The sequence below is a fragment of the Balaenoptera borealis genome (genome assembly GCF_965194805.1).
Source record: "Balaenoptera borealis genome assembly, chromosome: 7".
Classification (NCBI taxonomy): Eukaryota; Metazoa; Chordata; class Mammalia; order Artiodactyla; family Balaenopteridae; genus Balaenoptera; species Balaenoptera borealis.
In genome coordinates, this window is record NC_138864.1 from 118844530 (window position 1) to 118863752 (window position 19223).

Consider the following 19223-nt stretch of genomic DNA (forward strand, 5'->3'; position numbering starts at 1 on the left):
AAACTATTAAAAAATATTTTAATCTTATTAAAATGTGATTTTTCTTCTTTTAAAGAATCAAGTCTGACATAGCTTTCTCACTGAAGTGCTGTCAGAGACATTCTGCACAGCTGGAGGTGGCGAGTTCCAACAGGGTTTTGAAAATTATCACCAAGGGGCTTTCAGGTAAAGGAGCGTACAGGAGAAGGAAGAAGGTTGTTTTGCATTAAAATACATACATACATACATACATACAATTAAAAAGCTGAGCTGCCTTCTAGGAATGGAAAGAATTAGTCATGGGCGTGGGCTCTCCAATGGCATTAGGAACACCGTGCTTTTACCTGCCCACAGAACTTCTCTGTTTCAGGGGATCGGGCAAGCAGAAAATATTTCCTTTAGTCATACTAACACAAAATCAAACCTGTTCTTTCAGTGAACTTCAAATACCAACAAGACAAATAGATGACTGTATTGGCAGAGGAAGGAAAGCAGTTTAAAAAGGCTGTCTAAAGAGATTATAATTAACAGCTTCCCTAATTATCCATGTGGCTCACCATGTTCCGTGGATGGTCTTTCACCTTAGAGCAAATTGGGGGCTCAGTTTAGGGGCTAGGTGTGAGGGAAGGTTGATATCTTTAAATTTCAAAGATTATTTAAATGCCTCCTTCTGTGGTAGGAGACTGAAAGAATATCTAAAGGAAAAATAAAGGTGTGGACCAAAAATTAAAGCCGAAAGTGAAATATTTCCATTAAGAATTTAAACATATAGGCAGAAAGATAAAAATAAACCTCCCATCATTACAAGATCCAAAGAAAGCTACTCTTAACCTTAAATATTTTTTTCCTTTTCCTATTTTTAAAAACATAGTTGCAAATTGGGTTTAATTAATTAATTAAATCTTTCAACAATTATTAAAACTTTTTTTTGGAAATAATTGTAGATTCACAGGAAGTTGTAAAAAGATGTACAGAGCGTTTCTGTGTACCCTTCACCTAGTTTTCCCTAATGGTAACATCTTGTGTAATTATAGTACAGTATCACAGCCAGGAAACAGACATTGGTACAATCCACAGAGCTTGTTCAGATTTCACCAGTTTTATATTCACTTATTTGTGTGTATGTACAGTATAAATAGTTCTGTGCTGTTTTTATCACGTGTGTACATTTGTGTAACCACCACAATCAAGGTACAGAACTGTTCCATCACCACAAAGCTTCCTCATGCCACCCCTTTACAGCCACATGCACCCTAACAACATACAATTTTAATTTTTGCACAGTTTCACTGTTATGGCCCTAGAAAAATATTATTGAACAAGCAAAAGTCCCTGCTCTATTGAGAAGAGACAGAAAATAAACAATTTTAAAAAATGAATACAGGCATATCTTGGGAATATTGCATGTTCAGTTCCAGACCACCACAATAAAGTGAACATTGAAATAAAGGGAGTCACATGAACTTTTTGATTTCCAGTGCACATAAAAGTTAATGTTTACCCTATACTGTAGTCTATTAAGTGTGCAATAGCACTATGTCTAAAAAAATTACATACCTTAATTAAAAAATACTTTATTGCTTAAAAAATGCTAATCATCATCTGAGTCTTCAGGGAGTCATAATCTTTTTGCAATAGTAACATCAAAGATCACTGATCACAGATCCCCATAACAAATATAGTAATAATGAAAAATTTTGAAATACTGCAAGAATTACCAAAATGTGACACAGAGACACCAAGTGAGCAATTGCTGTTGGAAAAATGGCGCCGATAGATTTGCTTGATGCAGGGTTGCCACCAAAATTTAAATTTGTAAAAAATGCAGTAACTGGGAAGCTCAGTAAAATGAGGTATGCCTGTAGAAAAAAAAATCAAAAGGCTTTTAGGACTGGAAAGAACTAGTCATGGGTGTTTTCATGATTTTAGGAAAGGCATACCTCTATGAATCTAAGAAGCTGTATTCTGGGTTTCAGGTGGATGAGACAAAAAGATTGAGGAGATTGACAGCAGGAAATACTGAAGATTTTTCCAGATAATGAAAGTAGATAGAAAAACAAACTAAATATATCTTTTCAATTAGCTCTCAATGCTTAAGCTAGGAAATTGACTCTGGCAGGGACAGAAGGCAGGCATTGAAAACTATCAGAGAGGCAATTGCTGACATAGCTTGAAGTAATTTTCCTGATTATCTGTGGTGAATCATCCTTTTATAGGGCAAAGCTGTCCTGTTGGTGCATTCAGGTCACGGCAAGACAGTGAACTGAGATTGGTGCCTTGAAGTTTCAAGGGTTAATCTTTGAGACATTTCTTTGAGGGTCTCCTCCCTGTGGTTATAGCCTGGGCCCAAGCTTTTTAAAGAAATATCAGATGGACAAACAAAAAAGGAAACTTGCTCTTTTTCTTTCTTCTCTATGGCATTTTAACAGATAATTGGAAAGAAGAAAAAACCCAGTCATTATACCACTCCTGTTATTCACCAAGTTTCCACATATATCATCATCATCCAGTATTCATAGTTGCAAGCAATAGATGTAAACTTTGGCTAATTAAAGCAGAAAACACATTTATTAAGGGGTACAAAATAGCTCACATAGTCTCTGGGAATCAGGCTTGGAGTTGACCAGTGTCATGCAAAACGGTCAAAAATCATTCTGTAGAACTGATTCCATGAGGACACCACCCCAAAAGTCTTTCATGGGCCTGGACAGTGTAGTGTGTGCTGGACTTGCTACAGCTTCTCCTGCCAGCCTTATGACATTTAATTCTGGGCAGTTCCTCCCTCTACCGTTACTGGTCTTTGTGCCAAATTCTGGCACGAAAGCACCTGAGCGACAGAGCTTGGGTCACGCCTGTGCCCCGGCTGCAAGGGATGTTGCGAACATTCTAGCCTCTGATGAGGGAGGATACCCCAAACAGAGAGGGAATATTCAGATGCGGGTTAAAAAACATATTTCCTTCTTACAACCTAACAACTCCTCCCCTGTAAAAAGCTCTCGTCTACCACAATGCACAGCTCAAGTGCACTAGCTGACTTCTCCAGTGGTGTCAAAGACTCATCCATCTCTGAGACCAGAATTCCTGGATGGACCCTACTCCTTCTCTAGAATGTGAAAATCCTCTCTGGATATTCTGTAATTGGTGGGATAATGTGAAAAATGCGGCACCATGAGCACACCCTATATGTAAGAGGGGGAAAGGAAATGAAAGAAGAAAACGAGTCAAATATACAAATGCACACAGGACACATCAAGGAAGAAAATGTGTGAAGATGCTAAATCCTTATTTCTGTGACTGGGATTGAGGTCACAGTATTTGTGACTTTTGTCCACCATCTGTCCCATGATATCTTTACCCTTACCCAGCTTCACTGCTTGTTTCACTTCACCCAGAGAGTCAACCAATGTTCATTCTGAGAAAACAGAAATGTTGAGAGTGGGCATTACCTATGTAGAAACATATCGTGTACCACAGAGTCTATCTGTTGACTTCTGTTTTTCTCTTTTTCATTTTGTAGACATTATGTTTTTTCAGGGAGGTATTTTCTCAGCCAGTGCCAATAAATTAAATTCCTCCTGGCCACCTGGAGGCTACAAGGCATTCCTAATTAGTAGCTGCTTATGAAAGACATTCTGGGCCTGTAGGCGAGAGGAGAGAGAGAGCTGTCAATACAGGAGCAACGTAAGAGGAAATTCTAAACAATAAAACCATAAAGAAAAAACTTGTTTTTTAAAGTTGGACGCTAAAAATGTTTGAGAATAAAAATCAGATTCAGAATTTAATAACCATAAAGGCATCCTTGAAGGTTGTCTGCAAAGCAAGCCCTTTGGGGATATTTGGGTTTCAAAAGTTGACTTGTTTCTCTTGTGGAATTTTACGTTTAACATCCACAAGCCTTTAGGATAACTAATCACCATGGAAAATGATACTTTAACGTGTGTAATTTTAGAACATCTATGAACAGTTATGTCTTTTTGTTAATCAAAAATACCATGATTCTTCTATTTTCTCTATGCATATGAAGGTAAATGAAGGATTTTGGCAGATTCCTAATCTTAAAATGATGCATTTGAGTGATTGTTGATATGACAGGTGTTATAGTGAGAAATGTCACTGTTCTTCTGCCTCTGGAATAAACAGCGCTATATGCTGGTCATAGATTAGAGCAGTTTCTCAACCTTGGCAGTACTGATGTTTGGGCTGTATAGTAGTGTGTTGTGCGGGGTTGTCCTGTCCATTGAAGGGTGTTTAGTAGCATCCTTGGCTTCTACCCATTAGACAACCAAACGTTCCCTTGGGGTTTGGGGTGGGGAGCAAAATCGCCCCCAGTTGAGAGCCACTGGATTACAGTGTGTACAACCAAAAACCCTCACAAAACATTGTTTCCCAGCTGGAAATATCCTAATTTTTCAATAGACTCTTCTACCTGGGTAATGGGCTACATGGTGAAAGTTTTGAATCTCTTAAGCATTAGACCATTTCCTTATTTATTTTTCTGAAGAATACAAGTAAAATTATGAGTTTTGAGTTCTTATGAGCCGTGGTTGGAAGCACTTTTCACTGTTAACTCATTTAGTACATTGCCTTTTGGGGAAAGCACCTTTATTATCCCTACTTTATAGAAGAGGCACCTGAGGCCCAGAGAGGTTAAGAAACGTCCTTAAGGCCACACTGCTAGTAGGGGATAGAGCCAAGATATTGAAAATTGATTTTTAGAACATATTATTTTCTTTTGAATTACTTGGGGCTGACAAAATTTTCTGATAGTACAAAAGGGTATATTATAAAACATAAATCCCCTCTACACATTCACTGTAGTCTTCTTCCAAAGCAAACACAGTTTGTATATATGTATGTATGTATGTATATACAAATAGCCCTTCTAACACAATTTGTACACATACAAACTGCTTTATATCTTACTTTTTTTACTCTTCAACATATCTTGGAATCCATTTTATGTCATTAATATATAAGGAGTTACTCATTATTTTTACATTAAAATGATTGGCTCTTGATAGGATTAAAGAAATTTTTAATACAAAATTTAAAAAAATCTATGAAAGAGAAGGAATAGTAATGAGTCTCCGTGTTTATATGTGTACAACACTCAGCTTCAACAATGATCAAATCATGGCCAATCTTTTTTTATATATAACACCACCATTTTTCCTTCCTTCAGTTATTCTGAAGCACTATTTCATTATGTACCTCTAAAAGATAGAGACTTGTTAAATTTATTACCAAAATACTATTATTACACTTAATAAAATTTAGCAATAGTTCCTTAAATCATTAATTATCCATTAAACGTTCATATGACTACTTTTCTCCCACTTGCATCCTAACTTTTAAAAATATTCTTTGTACTATTTAGGTATTAGATCAGGGATACACCAAATTAAAAGCAAACTATATTAGAAGCACACTGAATCTCCAATCTGGATCTGACTCTGCGATGGTCTGGTCTGTAGAGGGTGAAGACCACCTGCTGCTCCTGTGTCCTTCACATGAGATAACACTGAGTAGACTCTGCTTTAGACTCTGTATTATATAGTCGTCTGTTAAAACTTTCTAAAAATGAGTTTAATGTTTATCCTCAATTTTATCATTTTAGCACTTTTCATGTCTTTGTGTGTATCCAGATTTCTGTCTGGTATTATGTTCCCTTTGACAAATTTCCAAGAACTTTTTTGTAGTGTGGGTTTTCTAGCAATAAGTTCTGTTTTTGTTTTTTCTGATGAACTCCTATTTCTTCTTGATCTTTGAAAGATATTTTATCTGAAATTTGGGTTGACAGCTTTTCTTTTTTCGTCAACACTTCACAATTGTCACTCCATTGCCTTCCAGCCTACATAGTTTTGATGGGGGTAGAGTTTTCTTTTCTCTCGTTCTGATTCTCAGTCTTAGGCTCATCCTTTGTTCCCGAGTCTCAGGCAAGGGCCTTCTGCAGAGCTCCCGTTGGGGTTGTGTTAGAGATGACCAAGTAGGGTGCCAGGATTTTCCTCCATGCCAGCCAGCAGTGAGCCACCTCTCCACCTGGGCATCAGTGGAAACTATGTGGAGAGCCTAGACTTTCACCCCTACCTGGCTGTAGTGAGGTACCCCCCTCCTTTTAATCTTCTCATTGTTAAGAAAATTGAATTCATAATGTAAAAACTCCCCCCAAATAACTCTCCAGGCCCATATGGTTTTACTGGAAAATTCTACCAGACAGAGAAGAATTAACACGAATTCTGCCTGATATTTTCCAGAATTAGAAGAAAGAAGCGCTTCCAAATTCATTTTATGAAGCTAGTATTATCCTGATACCAAAATCATAAAAAGATGACACATAAAACTACAAACCAATATATCTCTTGAAAATAGATGTAAGTATTCTTAACAATGTATTGGCAAATAGCATACATCAATATATAAAAAGAAATATACAGCATAGTGGAGTTTATTTCAGGAATGCAAGTCTGGTTCAACATTTGAAAATAAATCTATGTATAGACAATATTTATAGACTAAGAAAGAAAAATTACATAATCATCAACTAATGCAGGAAAACATTTGATGAAACTCAACATATATTCATAATAGAAATCCTCAAAAAATAGGAATAGAGGGGAACTTCCTCAACTTGACAAACAGCATTTACAAAAAACCCACAGCTAACACTGTACTAAATAATAAATGGATGATTTCCCCCTAAGATCAGGAATAGGGTGATAATATCTGCTCTCAACATTCTTATTCAACATAGTGCTAGGCATTCTAGCCATGCAGTAAAGTAAGAAAGAAAATGAAGACATGTAGATTGGAAAAGATGAAATAAAACTGTCCCTACTAGACAGTTTCTATTGTCTACACAGAAAATCCCAAGAAATCTATGAAAATCTCCTAGAGTAAGTGAATTCATCAAGGCCACAGGATATAAGATAAGCAAAAATCCATTGTATTTGTATATACTAACAATAAATATGTGAGCACTGAAATTAAAAATACAATACCAATTACAAGAGCTCAAAAATGAAATAATTTTATGTAAATCTGGCAAAATATATAGAATTTATATGCTTAAAACTACATATTACAAATAAAAGAAATAAAAATGACTTAAATAAATGGAAAGATACTATGTTCACAGATTGGAAGATTCAGTAAAGGTTTGAATTCTCCACAAATTTATATATAGGCTTAACACAATTCCTATCAAAAGCCCAACAAGTTTTTTTTGTACATATACAGAAGACTGTTTTAAAATTTATATAGAAGGGCAAAGGAAGTAGAACAGTGAAACAATTTTGAAAAAGGAATATAAAATTAGGGGGGAATCAATCTATCCAGTTTTAAGGTTTATTATATATCGACAGTAATAAAGACTATGTGGTATCCCATCTATGTGGGATAGATGCATAGATCAGTGGAACACAATAGGGGACCCAGAAATAAATACATGTATGTACCCTACTAATTTTTGACAACGGTCCAAAGCAATTTAATGGAGAAAGATAGACTTTACAACCAATGGTACTGGAGCAATTGGCCATCCATCCATAGGCAAAAGAAAAAAAAGCAGCTCCATAGGTCTTACAGCTTATTAAAAAAATCAACCTAAATGGGCCATGGACTTAAATGTAAAGCTATAAATTTATAAATTGCAAGATATTACCATTGGGGGAAACTAGAAAAGGGTACAAGTGATACTTCTGTATTATTTAATACAACATCATGTAAATCCACAATGATTTTAAAATACAAAATTTAATTTAAAAAATAGTTTGAATCACTTCACAATGTATACATATATCAAATAATTGCTTTGTGTACATCAAATATTTTACAACTTTATTTGTTAATTATACATCAGTAAACCTGAAAAAATGTTTAAAGAGGTGTAGAAGTTTCACCCTTCTGTGTTAAGGATTTTGGGTGACCTTATTGCTTTTCCATTTTTTTTTTCAGTAGTTGCTGAAACTCCCTTTATCAACTTTCTGTAGAGCTGGATTTTAAAATCTATTTAATGCTGATGTCTATTTTCTGAGCTCGTAGTACTATGAGAAATGTACTAGGATGTCCATTATACTCCCAATGCTCACAGAAGCCCATGAGACTGCACGTACCTCAGGGGACTGAGGTACATCTCTCCTGTCTCTAGAAGAAGAAATAAGGGCATCTGGATCCAAAAGGGGAGAAATAGTATTTACACTAGAATTAGATGCAGCCCTGTCACTTCTCCCTAGATTGGGGCATTGAAGGCTAAAGTTTGATTTGGGTTATAGGAGAACGTACTAAAGCCTCAGTAAGCTGCTTCTCTTTTTAGAGTGACTTAAGGCTATAATGAAGATGTTGGTGGGAGAAGGATGGAGAACAGCCTTCCACAGGGAGAAGGGCAGCATGGAGGCCCTGCTCTTGTGAATTGGGAATGGGGGCAGCAATTAACATTCTAATGCACGGGGCTCCTGAGGGGAATCTGTTGGCCCTACGTTGCCAGTGCAACTGCTGCCAAAGCTCATTAGGTCTGTGTTGGAGCTGTTTTTGGAGCTCTTGTCAACTTCCTCCCAGTAGTGTTCCTCGCAATCACAATTAGTCGCAGATGACTTATGAGCCTGGAGCCCAAGGAATTTGGGGGTTTCTATTCTACATGGTCCATCCCTTTGTTGGAAGGGAAAACTCTTTAGATACACTTAGACATAGATGGTAACAGAGATGTTTATTTTGTTAGACACTGATTAATATTTGAGAGGCATCAACAGCATGTGGGAGTGTGAAATTATGTGACTTATTAGGGACTTTGGATTAGGGATATAAAACATGACTGGTGAAATCTTCTTATTCTAAGTATCATAGCAAATTATATAGTAAAATAATTCTACTTTGCAGAAAGCATGAGGCTTGGGTATAATATTTTTCAACAGACTTCTCCCAGGTTTAGTACTGATATAAAGAGACAAAGACACTAAAGGAAGAAACCCAGAATGATAAAATCTTTAGTTAGGTATTAGTATTAACTAGCAGATGGTGGGAATATTAACATATTACATTTTCAGACAGGAAAAGATAAATTATTAATTGCTTTAAACCTCCTGTCTCAATTATTTCTGAAGGGTTTGGTACACACAATCTTATGCTTTTCCTTTTAATAACAGATAAATTAAGATGTAAGGCAATTAATGGCTTATGCAAAGACCTTCAGCACTTAGGGAGTGAATTGGAGTTAGGATCTATGTCTCCTAACTCTCATCGCAGGGTTGGTTCCTCTAGAATTGGCTGTAGGGACTGCACTGTGGAGACTTCCCAGACAGAGGGAATTTTACTGCAAAAGAAAACCCTAGTCTTAGCAACAGGGGACAAGAAATATAAAGAAGGTAAGAATTCACAGGATGAAACCATAGTAAAATATATCACCAAAAGTGTATGTTAGGTTGCACATGTTTGAGAAACTGAGTTTAAAAAATTGGACTTGATTAAGTAAAAATTCAGGTAATCATATCAGGCTAAAGAGGTTAACAAGACCCCAAAGAGAAAAAAAAAATGTTCTTTCAGCATGTCAAACCCATCTTTGAGATATCAGCCACCCAAAGGGCCCTGGGCTTTCTGTTTCTGTACATGAGGATGATGCAAATACTACTTCTCAAGATGGTTACACTCAGTGTCTACATCAACCAACTCTTGAGTCACAAGTCAGAGAACTCTTTCTTTAACTGAAAGTGCCATTGCTATGGACAGTTCAGCTTTATAAAGGTATGACTCATTTCTTTTGATCAGCATGAAAGAAACATATCTGCAGGTATATAAATATGTGGGACCCACACTTATGTGTTCTGCTTCTTTATTCAGGGCTTTCACTTGTCCCATCCAAGACTGTTTAGAATCCCAATACAGAGGTCAAATAGGTTTAAGCTTAAATGGACACATTTTCTTTATTTAAACAAAAAAAATCATAACTGACTAAATTGAACTAATTAGTTGTATTAAGTTATATAAAATATGTTGTATTAGGAATCTGAAAACTAATTTTCTGTTTTCATTTCTTTGTCGTAGAAGGCATTTTGGTTCTATTTGTTGTATTAATAACTGGAATAATGGGAGAAGGCACATGGAGGTACTTTTAACTAGGTTCAGCAAAGGTTATATTTTAACCGTGATGAGTTGGTCTTTGCTCTCCAAACCTCATGCCTGATTTTTCCTATAATTTCTGTGTCATTCCTCATCCCTCCGTCATTTGCAAGGGTCTCAGTTTTTTTGTTTTTTTAAAAATTAATTTATTTTTGGCTGCATTGTGTCTTCGTTGTTGCGCGTGGGCTTTCTCTAGTTGTGGTGAATGGGGGCTACTCTTCGGTGTGGTGCACGGGCTTCTCATTGCGGTGGCTTCTCTTGTTGTGGAGCACGGGCTCTAGGTACGAGGGCTTCAGTAGTTGTGCCGTGCGGGTTTCAGTAGTTGTGGCACACGGGCTTAGTTGCTCCACAGCATATGGGATCTTCCAGACCAGGGCTCGAACCCATGTCCCCTGCTTTGGCAGGCGGATTCTTAACCACTGCGCCACCAGGGAAGTCCAGGATGTATGTAATTCTGTAAGCAATTAAATATCACAAGATTTGTTGGCATATTTAAGGGCTATGATTAAATTTGCATTTAGAATGATCAATCTGGTGGAAGAGTATAGGCTGCTTTGGGGTAGGCACAGGCTGAATCAGTGAGATTCAGAAGGAATTTGTTGCACCTCATCAGCTGCAAGGTGATGAGATGTGTTAGTATATTAGCAGTATGAGTGAGGTCTAAAGGAGAGGTGGGAGATATATAATAAAACAATGAAAGAAGACGATTTATTCCATGGAGTGTTAAGAAAGAAGGAATAATTAAACATGATGCCTTTGGAGAGTGGGAGAATTTTGGTCTATTGCTAGAAATAAAAGAGTCTGGAGGGAATACAGTTTGTGGAGAGAAGAGTTGAGTTGATAGTGAGATATTTGGGAAACATTCATTATGCTGTTGAAAAAAATCATCTGGACTCTTAGCAAGAAGTCTAGGAAATAATTGTAGAATTGAAAGGAAACCATACAGCCTTGATAAAAATTATTATGGTTAGAAATAAGTCCTCCAAGGAAAAGCTGTAGAAAGAAGAGTACAGGTTCTGAGCACAAAACCTTAGAAAATCTTCACAGTAATGGAGCAGGAGAATTTAAGATAATTATCCAAGAATACAAATGAAGAAGCTTAGTTTGGAAGAAAATCAGGACAGAAGAGGATCAGAGAGTTGAGAGTTTGAAGGAACAAATAGTCGAATGGTTCAAACAATAAGTAAAGAAATAAAATAGAATTAAAGTTTCTGAATCTGATGATTAGAAAGCCATGAGTGACCTTCAAGAGTGCAATTTCTATAGATTAATGAAAATGGAAAACATTTCCATGGCTTAAAGGATGAATGTTATGAGGAAATAAACCAAGCAAGTGGACACCAGTCATTTGAGAATTTTGGATGTGAAAGGAAGAGAGAGTTAGAATGGTAATTGTATAAAAAAGATTTTGCCCCCCTAAATTGGCTTTGTTTATTTTTTATAATAAGAGAAAAGGAATTAATCAGGAGTAAGAGAAACCAAGGATGGTAGAAGAGCGAATAAAAGAAGGAATAAGATCCCGAATATGATCAAGAGCTTGAGATGAAAGGTTAATCGTTATCATCATTGAATGATGGACACCCGCCTTAGGGACTTTAGATCTTCAACACACTGGGTTCACCAACTACCCATTCAGTTGGCCAATATACCCACATTTTACAGATTAGAAACTTTGAAGTTAAGAGAGGCAACATAGGGTTTCCCTGGTGGTGCAGTGGTTAAGAATCCTCCTGCTATTGCAGGGACACGGGTTCGAGCCCTGGTCCGGGAAGATTCCGCATGCTGCGGAGCAACTGAGCCCATGCGCCACAACTACTGAAGCCCGCGCGTCTAGAACCCATGCTGCACCATAAGAGAAGCCACCGCCGTGAGAAGCCTGCACACCGCAGCGAAGAGTAGTCGCTGCTTGCTGCATCTGGAGAAAGCCCACGCACAGCAGTGAAGACCCAACACAGCCAAAAATAAATAAATTAAAAAAAAAAAAAAAAAAGAGGCGAAGTAGCTTGCTCTAGGCCTCAGGGAGCGGAAAAGAATACAGTTGACCCTTGAATAACACGAGTTTGATTGCGTGGGTCTCCTTTCATGCAGATTGTTTCAACAGTAAATACTACAGTACAGTAAATGGTACAGTACTGCACCATCAGAGGTCGGTTGAATCTGCAGATGAGGAGGAAATGGGGATGCGGAGGGCTGTCTGTAAGTCATACTCGGATATTCAACTGCACCAAGGCCCCTAACCTCCGCATTCTTCAAGGGTCAACTGTAGATTCAAAGCAGGGACTGTTAGGCTCTAAAGGTCACACTTTCTCTCAGATGTGACGCTGACCTTCATTTGCAGTGAGGGCTGTAGTAGAGAGGTGTGCCGGGTGAGTCGGAGGAGCACAGGGAGACATGGGCGGCATGTTCTGCAGGTGCAAAGGGAAACAAATAATGTGATAACATAATGTGTGTCTTTTTCTTCCACTTGAGCATTATGAGCACAGGGAAGGGTAATATTCACACTTGAAATCCCAGCATCTAGGGAAGATGGCACTTCATCCATGTTTGCCAAATTATTCAAAAACGAAATGTCTACTTATGCAGATCTGCTAAATACTCAGCAAAAGTTAAAAGATTTGTTTTCTTTTCCTCCTTTAATACTAGAAAGCTTAAGAAATTATTTTCATACTATCAGTTTTACTGAGATCATATATAAGGGCTAGAGTTACAGAAAATAAAAAGAGCGAGTTAGAATGAGTTAAAAAATAGGGCAGAAAAATCAAAAGAACAAGATAAAATTACCCTCTTCTCCCTCTCCTTCCAAAGACTGGAGACACCAAATCTCAAATAGACTTATATTTTTCTGGAGTTTCAAAGCATCCAAGCTAACTTCTTAGACTTCAAATCTATTAAAGGTTTTGCTTCCTTTTTTTAAATGTCTGAAATTGTGGAGGGGATATGAGGAAATCACTATCACAGTAATCACTTTGTTACTCTATCTCTCTCAGGGCAGAGCTCATGCTTCACCTGGTAGCATACTACTGAAATACTGCGATGAGTAAGAGTTTACAAAGCACTTTACCCATAAGTTATCTACATTTGAGCATAAATATACCTGTAAGTTATGCAGCATTATCAAATTTTGTATGTAAAAGTTTAAATTTCTAACCCAATCAAACATCCGATAAGTCATAAAAACAAGATTCATATTCAGGTTCTCAAATTCCAGATTTTTCCATCATTCACCAGCCTTACTTGTAGTACATATCTGCCTCTTACAAATCTTTTAAAAAATAATTTATTTATACATTTTATCATGTTTTGTGTAGTAAATACATATAGGGTAGTCCTTGAACTTCGAGCCATGTTTATCTTCATTGCTTATCATTCTACTTCCCATTATCATCAACAGTTCTCCCCTCCCTGGAAACTGAAGTTAGAAAGATATAGAGCTTCCAAAAATTGCACCGCAGTATCTCCAGGCTTTAACTGACTCCTTGAGATTACATCACGTCCTTAGGAAGGTGCTAGCCTCTCTCTCTTATGTAGAGTAGATATAATGCATAGTAGAATCAAGCCTGTCTTCTTGACCCGTAAATGATCTGGAACATCTGGCCACGGTTGGCCGATCATTATGATATGCATTCTTTTAAGAAGTTATTCTTATGGTTCTTTAACAGCTTCTTTTATTTCTGACTCTCTCTGCAGATTAATAATCCTCTGTTTTTTAATGGGAGTAGATAACTAGACTTGAATGAGAGAATTCATCCTCCTCAGCCTGTCTAGTGACTGGGACACTCAGGTCGCTCTCTCTGTCCTGTTCTCAATCACTTACGTGGTGACAGTGCTGGGCAATGTCCTCATTGTTCTTGTGATCAGACTGGACAGCCGACTCCACACTCCCATGTATTTCTTTCTCACCAACCTCTCCCTTGTTGATGCCTTTTATGCCACAAGCATTGTCCCTCAGATGCTGGTGCATTTTCTTGCAGAACATAAAGGAATCCCATATGTAAGCTGTGCAGCCCAGTTATTTTTCTCCCTGGGCCTGGGTGGGATTGAGTTTGTTCTCCTGGCAGTGATGGCCTATGACCGCTATGTGGCTGTGTGTGACCCCCTGAGATACTTGGTCATCATGCATGGAGGGCTCTGTGCTAGGTTGGCCATCACATCCTGGGTCAGTGGCTCTGTCAACTCTCTCATGCAGACCACCATCACCTTTCAGTTGCCCATGTGTACGAACAAGTATATTGATCACATATCCTGCAAACTCCTAGCTGTGGTCAGGCTGGCCTGTGTGGACACCTCCTCCAATGAGATCGCAATCATGGTTTCTAGTATTGTTCTGCTGATGACACCTTTGTGCTTGGTTCTCTTGTCCTACATCCAGATCATCTCCACCATCCTAAAAATCCAGTCCACAGAGGGGAGAAAGAAAGCCTTCCACACCTGTGCCTCTCACCTCGCAGTAGTTGTACTGTGCTATGGCATGGCCAATTTTCACTTACATCCAGCCCAGTTCCAGCCCCTCTGTCCTTCAGGAGAAGTTGATCTCTCTCTTCTGTGCCATTTTGATGCCCGTGCTGAACCCCATGATTTACAGTCTGAGGAATAAGGAGGTGAAGGGGGCCTTTCAGAAACTACTAGGGCAATTATCTGGATTAACATCAAAACTGGCAACTTGATGAATCATGAGCATCACTTAGAGAAAAGAGCTTTGCCTGTGTGTTCTCCCACTTAATTCAGATATGAAGCATTAACTGCATTGCCCTGGCAACCAGGAAGGTGATGACAAAACGTGTACTGGTGATGCTGGGTAGGAGGCTAAGTGGTTGGGTTAGAGTGTGGGACGTGGGCATATTTTTATGTCTTGGCAGCATGTTTAGAGATATTAAGCACTGCTGTAATAGAACTTCTCAATCTTCATTCATATGACCCTGAAGTAATGAAAAAAAAAAACCATTTGTTTTGCTTTATCATTTTGTTTGTAATCATAGGCCTATTCATGGATCTTACTTTGAACTACTGGTTCTTTTCTTTTAATTTAGAAATATGTGTTTTAATTTCCAAATACATGACTCTTTTAAAAACCATTTTACCCACTCAAATGACTAAAATTAAAAATAGTGATAGTGCTAAGTTTTGGTAAGGATGTGGAGCAGTGTGAACTTATGCATTGTTGTTAAGAGTATAGAATGGCAACTTCTTATAAAAGTAAACATATACTTACCATGTGACCCAGCAATTCCTCTCCTAGGCATCCTCTCCCAAGAGAAATGAAAACATTGTCTACAAAATGACTTGTTCATAAATGTTCATAGTAGTTTTGCTCACAATACCACTGGTCCTTATTAATCCAAATTTTTTTACAAGTTTATTGTGTTTTCATTGGGAACAAAAACATTTTCACCTTTTAGATTTACTGAAAATAATGTGTGGGTTATGTATCCATAACCAGTAATTGTGTGAATCACTGTTCTGAGGAGAGTGCTGCCGTCAAGGCTGATTAAAATGTTTTTGAGCTCGACCTTGGACGTGTGGCGATAAAACTTAACTTTGGAGTGCTGGAGGTACGTCAGAGGAACCATCAAGCAAAGGTCTTGTTTTACACGGATGGAATGTAACTAAGGGTGTTTGTACGCATGGCTCTGACTGGCCCAGGAAAAGCTACATTTCAAGCTCTTCCTGATAGTATATGAACTGAGAGGACTTTTACCTCACAGTTTACAAACAGTTTGAGAGGGTACCATTCAAATGTTAAAACTGTCCAATCTCTGAAAAATCTATTACCTCTTTTCCTAGACTTCAGATACAAAATAGGTACATAAAATTTGAAATAGTGTATAAAATATTAAAGATGTATTTAGTTTAAGAAAGAAAGATTCCTCAGCCAAAATTAATGTAAAATAAGACACATTTCATTTGGTGAATAAGGATAGTTGAGTCAGCTGTGCAGATGTCACCCTCCAGTCTCCATATAAATGCCTTCTCCCATCCCTCCTCCTCACACAGCAGGGACCTAGTTGATCTTTGTAAATCTGCTGAGCTGAGTTAGTCTAGAGCAGACCTCACCTCTGAGAGAAAGCCTCCATAAGGTAAAAGAGGGGGAAGAAATAATTGTACAAGAGATAAAGAAGGGGAAAGGGGAGAAAGAATATGGTAGTGGCTCATCTTCACACTCCCTTGAAGACGTCTTCTTTAGGTCCTTTCTTCCTTGTCTCTTCTTTAAGTCAGGTGATGTGCAGTTCTTCCACTTGTGAACACACTGTCACACAGTCTCAGTGTTCAAGCAGAGTCAAAGGCCCATTTGATATTTAATTTTACCTTAAAATAATTTAGACCTATAATCTGTGTTATAGACAAGCATCTCCAAACATGTCAATACTAGTGGGCTAAATTTCTCTTGGTGTTAATTAAGAAATATTAATGGAGCGTCTACTATGTGTATGACAATGAATTGTTTTTGAGATACAATAAACCATATGATGCATTTCTGGCAATAACATGACCCTAGAGCAGGGATGACAGATGATGAAACAGTTAAAATACAGTGTGATAAGTGTCACAGAGAGACTAAGACTTCAGGGGTGATTTCAGGAGTCTACTGTATGAAAGGACCAGAAAAGGTCCAAGTGGAGACCAGAAAAGTGAGGAAAAGTTCTTCAGATGACAACAATCCAAACAAAGGTGCAGACAACCTGTGAAATGTGCGGAGCTGGGAGAGCATGGAAGTTCAGAAATGTCCCGAATCCTCGCTTGCAGCGCAGAGAAGATTGAGGCAGTAGTGAGGGTGAAGCAGGCAGGTAAGAAGGGTCAGAGCACGGAGGGCACTGATGCCATATTATCTTTCAACTTTATCTGAGAGCGATGGGGACCTAGTAGAGGTTTTTAAGCAGGGTATGGCTTGATAAAATTTACATTTCTAAATTATCACTTTTGCAAAAGGGTCAAAGGAAGAAAAGATGAGAGGCAAGGAGACCATCCAGGGGGGCTGCTCCAGGGATACTACTGAGACATAAAAGGAATCTGAACTAAGGTAGTGGCAATGGGCAAAGAGAGAAGTCAAGTAAAGTCACATGATAAAAGAGAGTTCAGGGGCTTCCCTGGTGGCGCAGTGGTTGAGAATCTGCCTGCCAATGCAGGGGACACGGGTTCGAGCCCTGGTCTGGGAAGATCCCACATGCCGCGGAGCGACTGGGCCCGTGAGCCACAATTACTGAGCCTGCGCGTCTGGAGCCTGTGCTCCGCAACAAGAGAGGCCGCGATAGTGAGAGGTCCGCGCACCGCGATGAAGAGTGGCCCCCACTTGCCACAACTAGAGAAAGCCCTCGCACAGAAACGAAGACCCAACACAGCCATAAATAAATAAATAAATATTTAAAAAAAAAAAAAAAAAAGAGAGTTCAGAGGAACATTTCCTGTTTTCTTAGATTAGAATTTTATATGGATCCACCGCCTCATCTAACATGTCATAATCCTGCCTGAATGTTCAGTAAATTGTGGAGTAAAGTACTAAATGTACCATCACGAGCACATACTATATAAAATGGTAAGGGAAAGTGATGAAAGAAGAAAATTAGTAAAAAATACAAGTATACACATGTCAAATATACACATGACACTTTAAGAAAGAGAATTTCCCATATGTTAGATTGCTATTGTCCTACAGTCCTCAGAAGCTCTTTTCTCTTTTTATCATTATAATTTTTTCCTCTTTGTGTTCCAGTTTTGCCAGTTTCTATTGATTTATCTTTATCCGCACTGATTGTTTCTTGGCTCTATGGGTCTATTCATAAGCAATCTGTTTCTGTGACTGTGTCCTTTCTGTCTAGCATTTCCATTTAACTCCTCCATATAGTTTTCAGTTCTCTATTGAAATTACTCAAGCATTTATGACACCATCCATTTTTTCCACTAGATCCTTTACTTATTTATGAGAGTTACTTTAACCCCCTGTGTGGTAGTTCTTATAATACAGGTATATCTAATTTTGGTTCTTTAATTTCTTTGTTCAGTGCAGTGTAATTTTTCTTGCCTTTTCCTCCGACCTGTAATTTTGATTGGTACCCAGACATTTTGTGTGTATAATGAGATAGTCTTATACCTTGAAATGGACACATCTCTACTGTTTATCCTGTAGTCTTGTGAAGAGTGTGGGAATCAGTGTAGTCATGGGTGGAGCTGGGTTTGAGTCTTGTGTTGCTGTGGTTATCCTCAGTGCAACAACAAATTCAATGATTTCTATTACTACTTGTGCTTCGGGTGGGATATTCAGTCATTGGAGGGTTTTTCCCAGTGTTCCTGTTCCTCCCTTAGTTTTAAGCTACACTGTGAGACTGCATGTCACAGGATGTGTCTTTCCACATGTTCTCTCTAATCCGAGGTAAACTGCTGTTACTTGTTCCTCAATTCTTGCTGGTCTGGTGATGGAGGGTGAGGGTTTATTCTCTGTTGTCCTGGGTCTATCTCAGACTTAGGCACATCCTTTGTCCCTATGTCTCAGGGTTGGAGCTCTGTTAGTGGTCTTGCCACTTCTGCAGAGTGAGGAGATAGATGGCTTATGATCTGAACACAGAGCAGTTTCCTGTCCCAAGGACCCTGCACAAGAATTTATTTATTTTTCTGTTTTCCCTCTTTAATGAATCTTCAGCTGTCTCTGAGGAAAACAGGTGCTGTTATCCTTCCCCTAGTGGCTTCAGGCTTTTGTTCCAATATGGAGATGATTTGGTGGTTGGAGAGTTTTTTCTGCTCACAGCAGTGGCTGCGGCTGCCTTCACATAGACCTGCACCAGGAAGAAGGCTTTCTTTGGTTTTCCGCTTTTCCCCAAATATTCATGTGAGGACTGTTCTAAGTCTATGGAGAAAATATTGAGAATTGATGGGAACTCTTCTTTTTGCCATGGCTCTCAGCCACTTTATACTTACAGTACCCCGCACTTAAACGTTAGCAATTTGTTAAAGAAATTCTCACTGGCTAGTTTGGGGGCCCTATTTTCCTTCCATGCTCTGGCCCAGGTAAGTAAGAGCTCATATCCTATCTCTTTCTGGATGTACTTATCTTTCCCGAGATCTCATGCTATTTGGTTGCCCTGCAATCTTAGTTTACTGATGATTTCAAGAATAGTTATGATTTTGTAGATTACCAAAACTTTTCTTGT

At 38.3% G+C, this 19223-nt stretch overlaps 2 protein-coding genes across 2 annotated transcripts in view; both read left to right on the top strand.

Annotated features, from left to right (window-relative positions):
* OR6B1 (olfactory receptor family 6 subfamily B member 1) overlaps positions 1 to 19223 on the top strand; it is a 104620-nt gene that overhangs the window by 12684 nt on the left and 72713 nt on the right. The window lies entirely within an intron of this gene.
* On the top strand, positions 484 to 17462 carry LOC309632708 (olfactory receptor-like protein OLF3). Its single transcript, XM_082400495.1, is given in 2 exon segments — positions 484 to 14560; positions 14562 to 17462. Coding segments are annotated over 2 exon segments (930 nt in total). The 5' UTR covers positions 484 to 13819; the 3' UTR covers positions 14751 to 17462.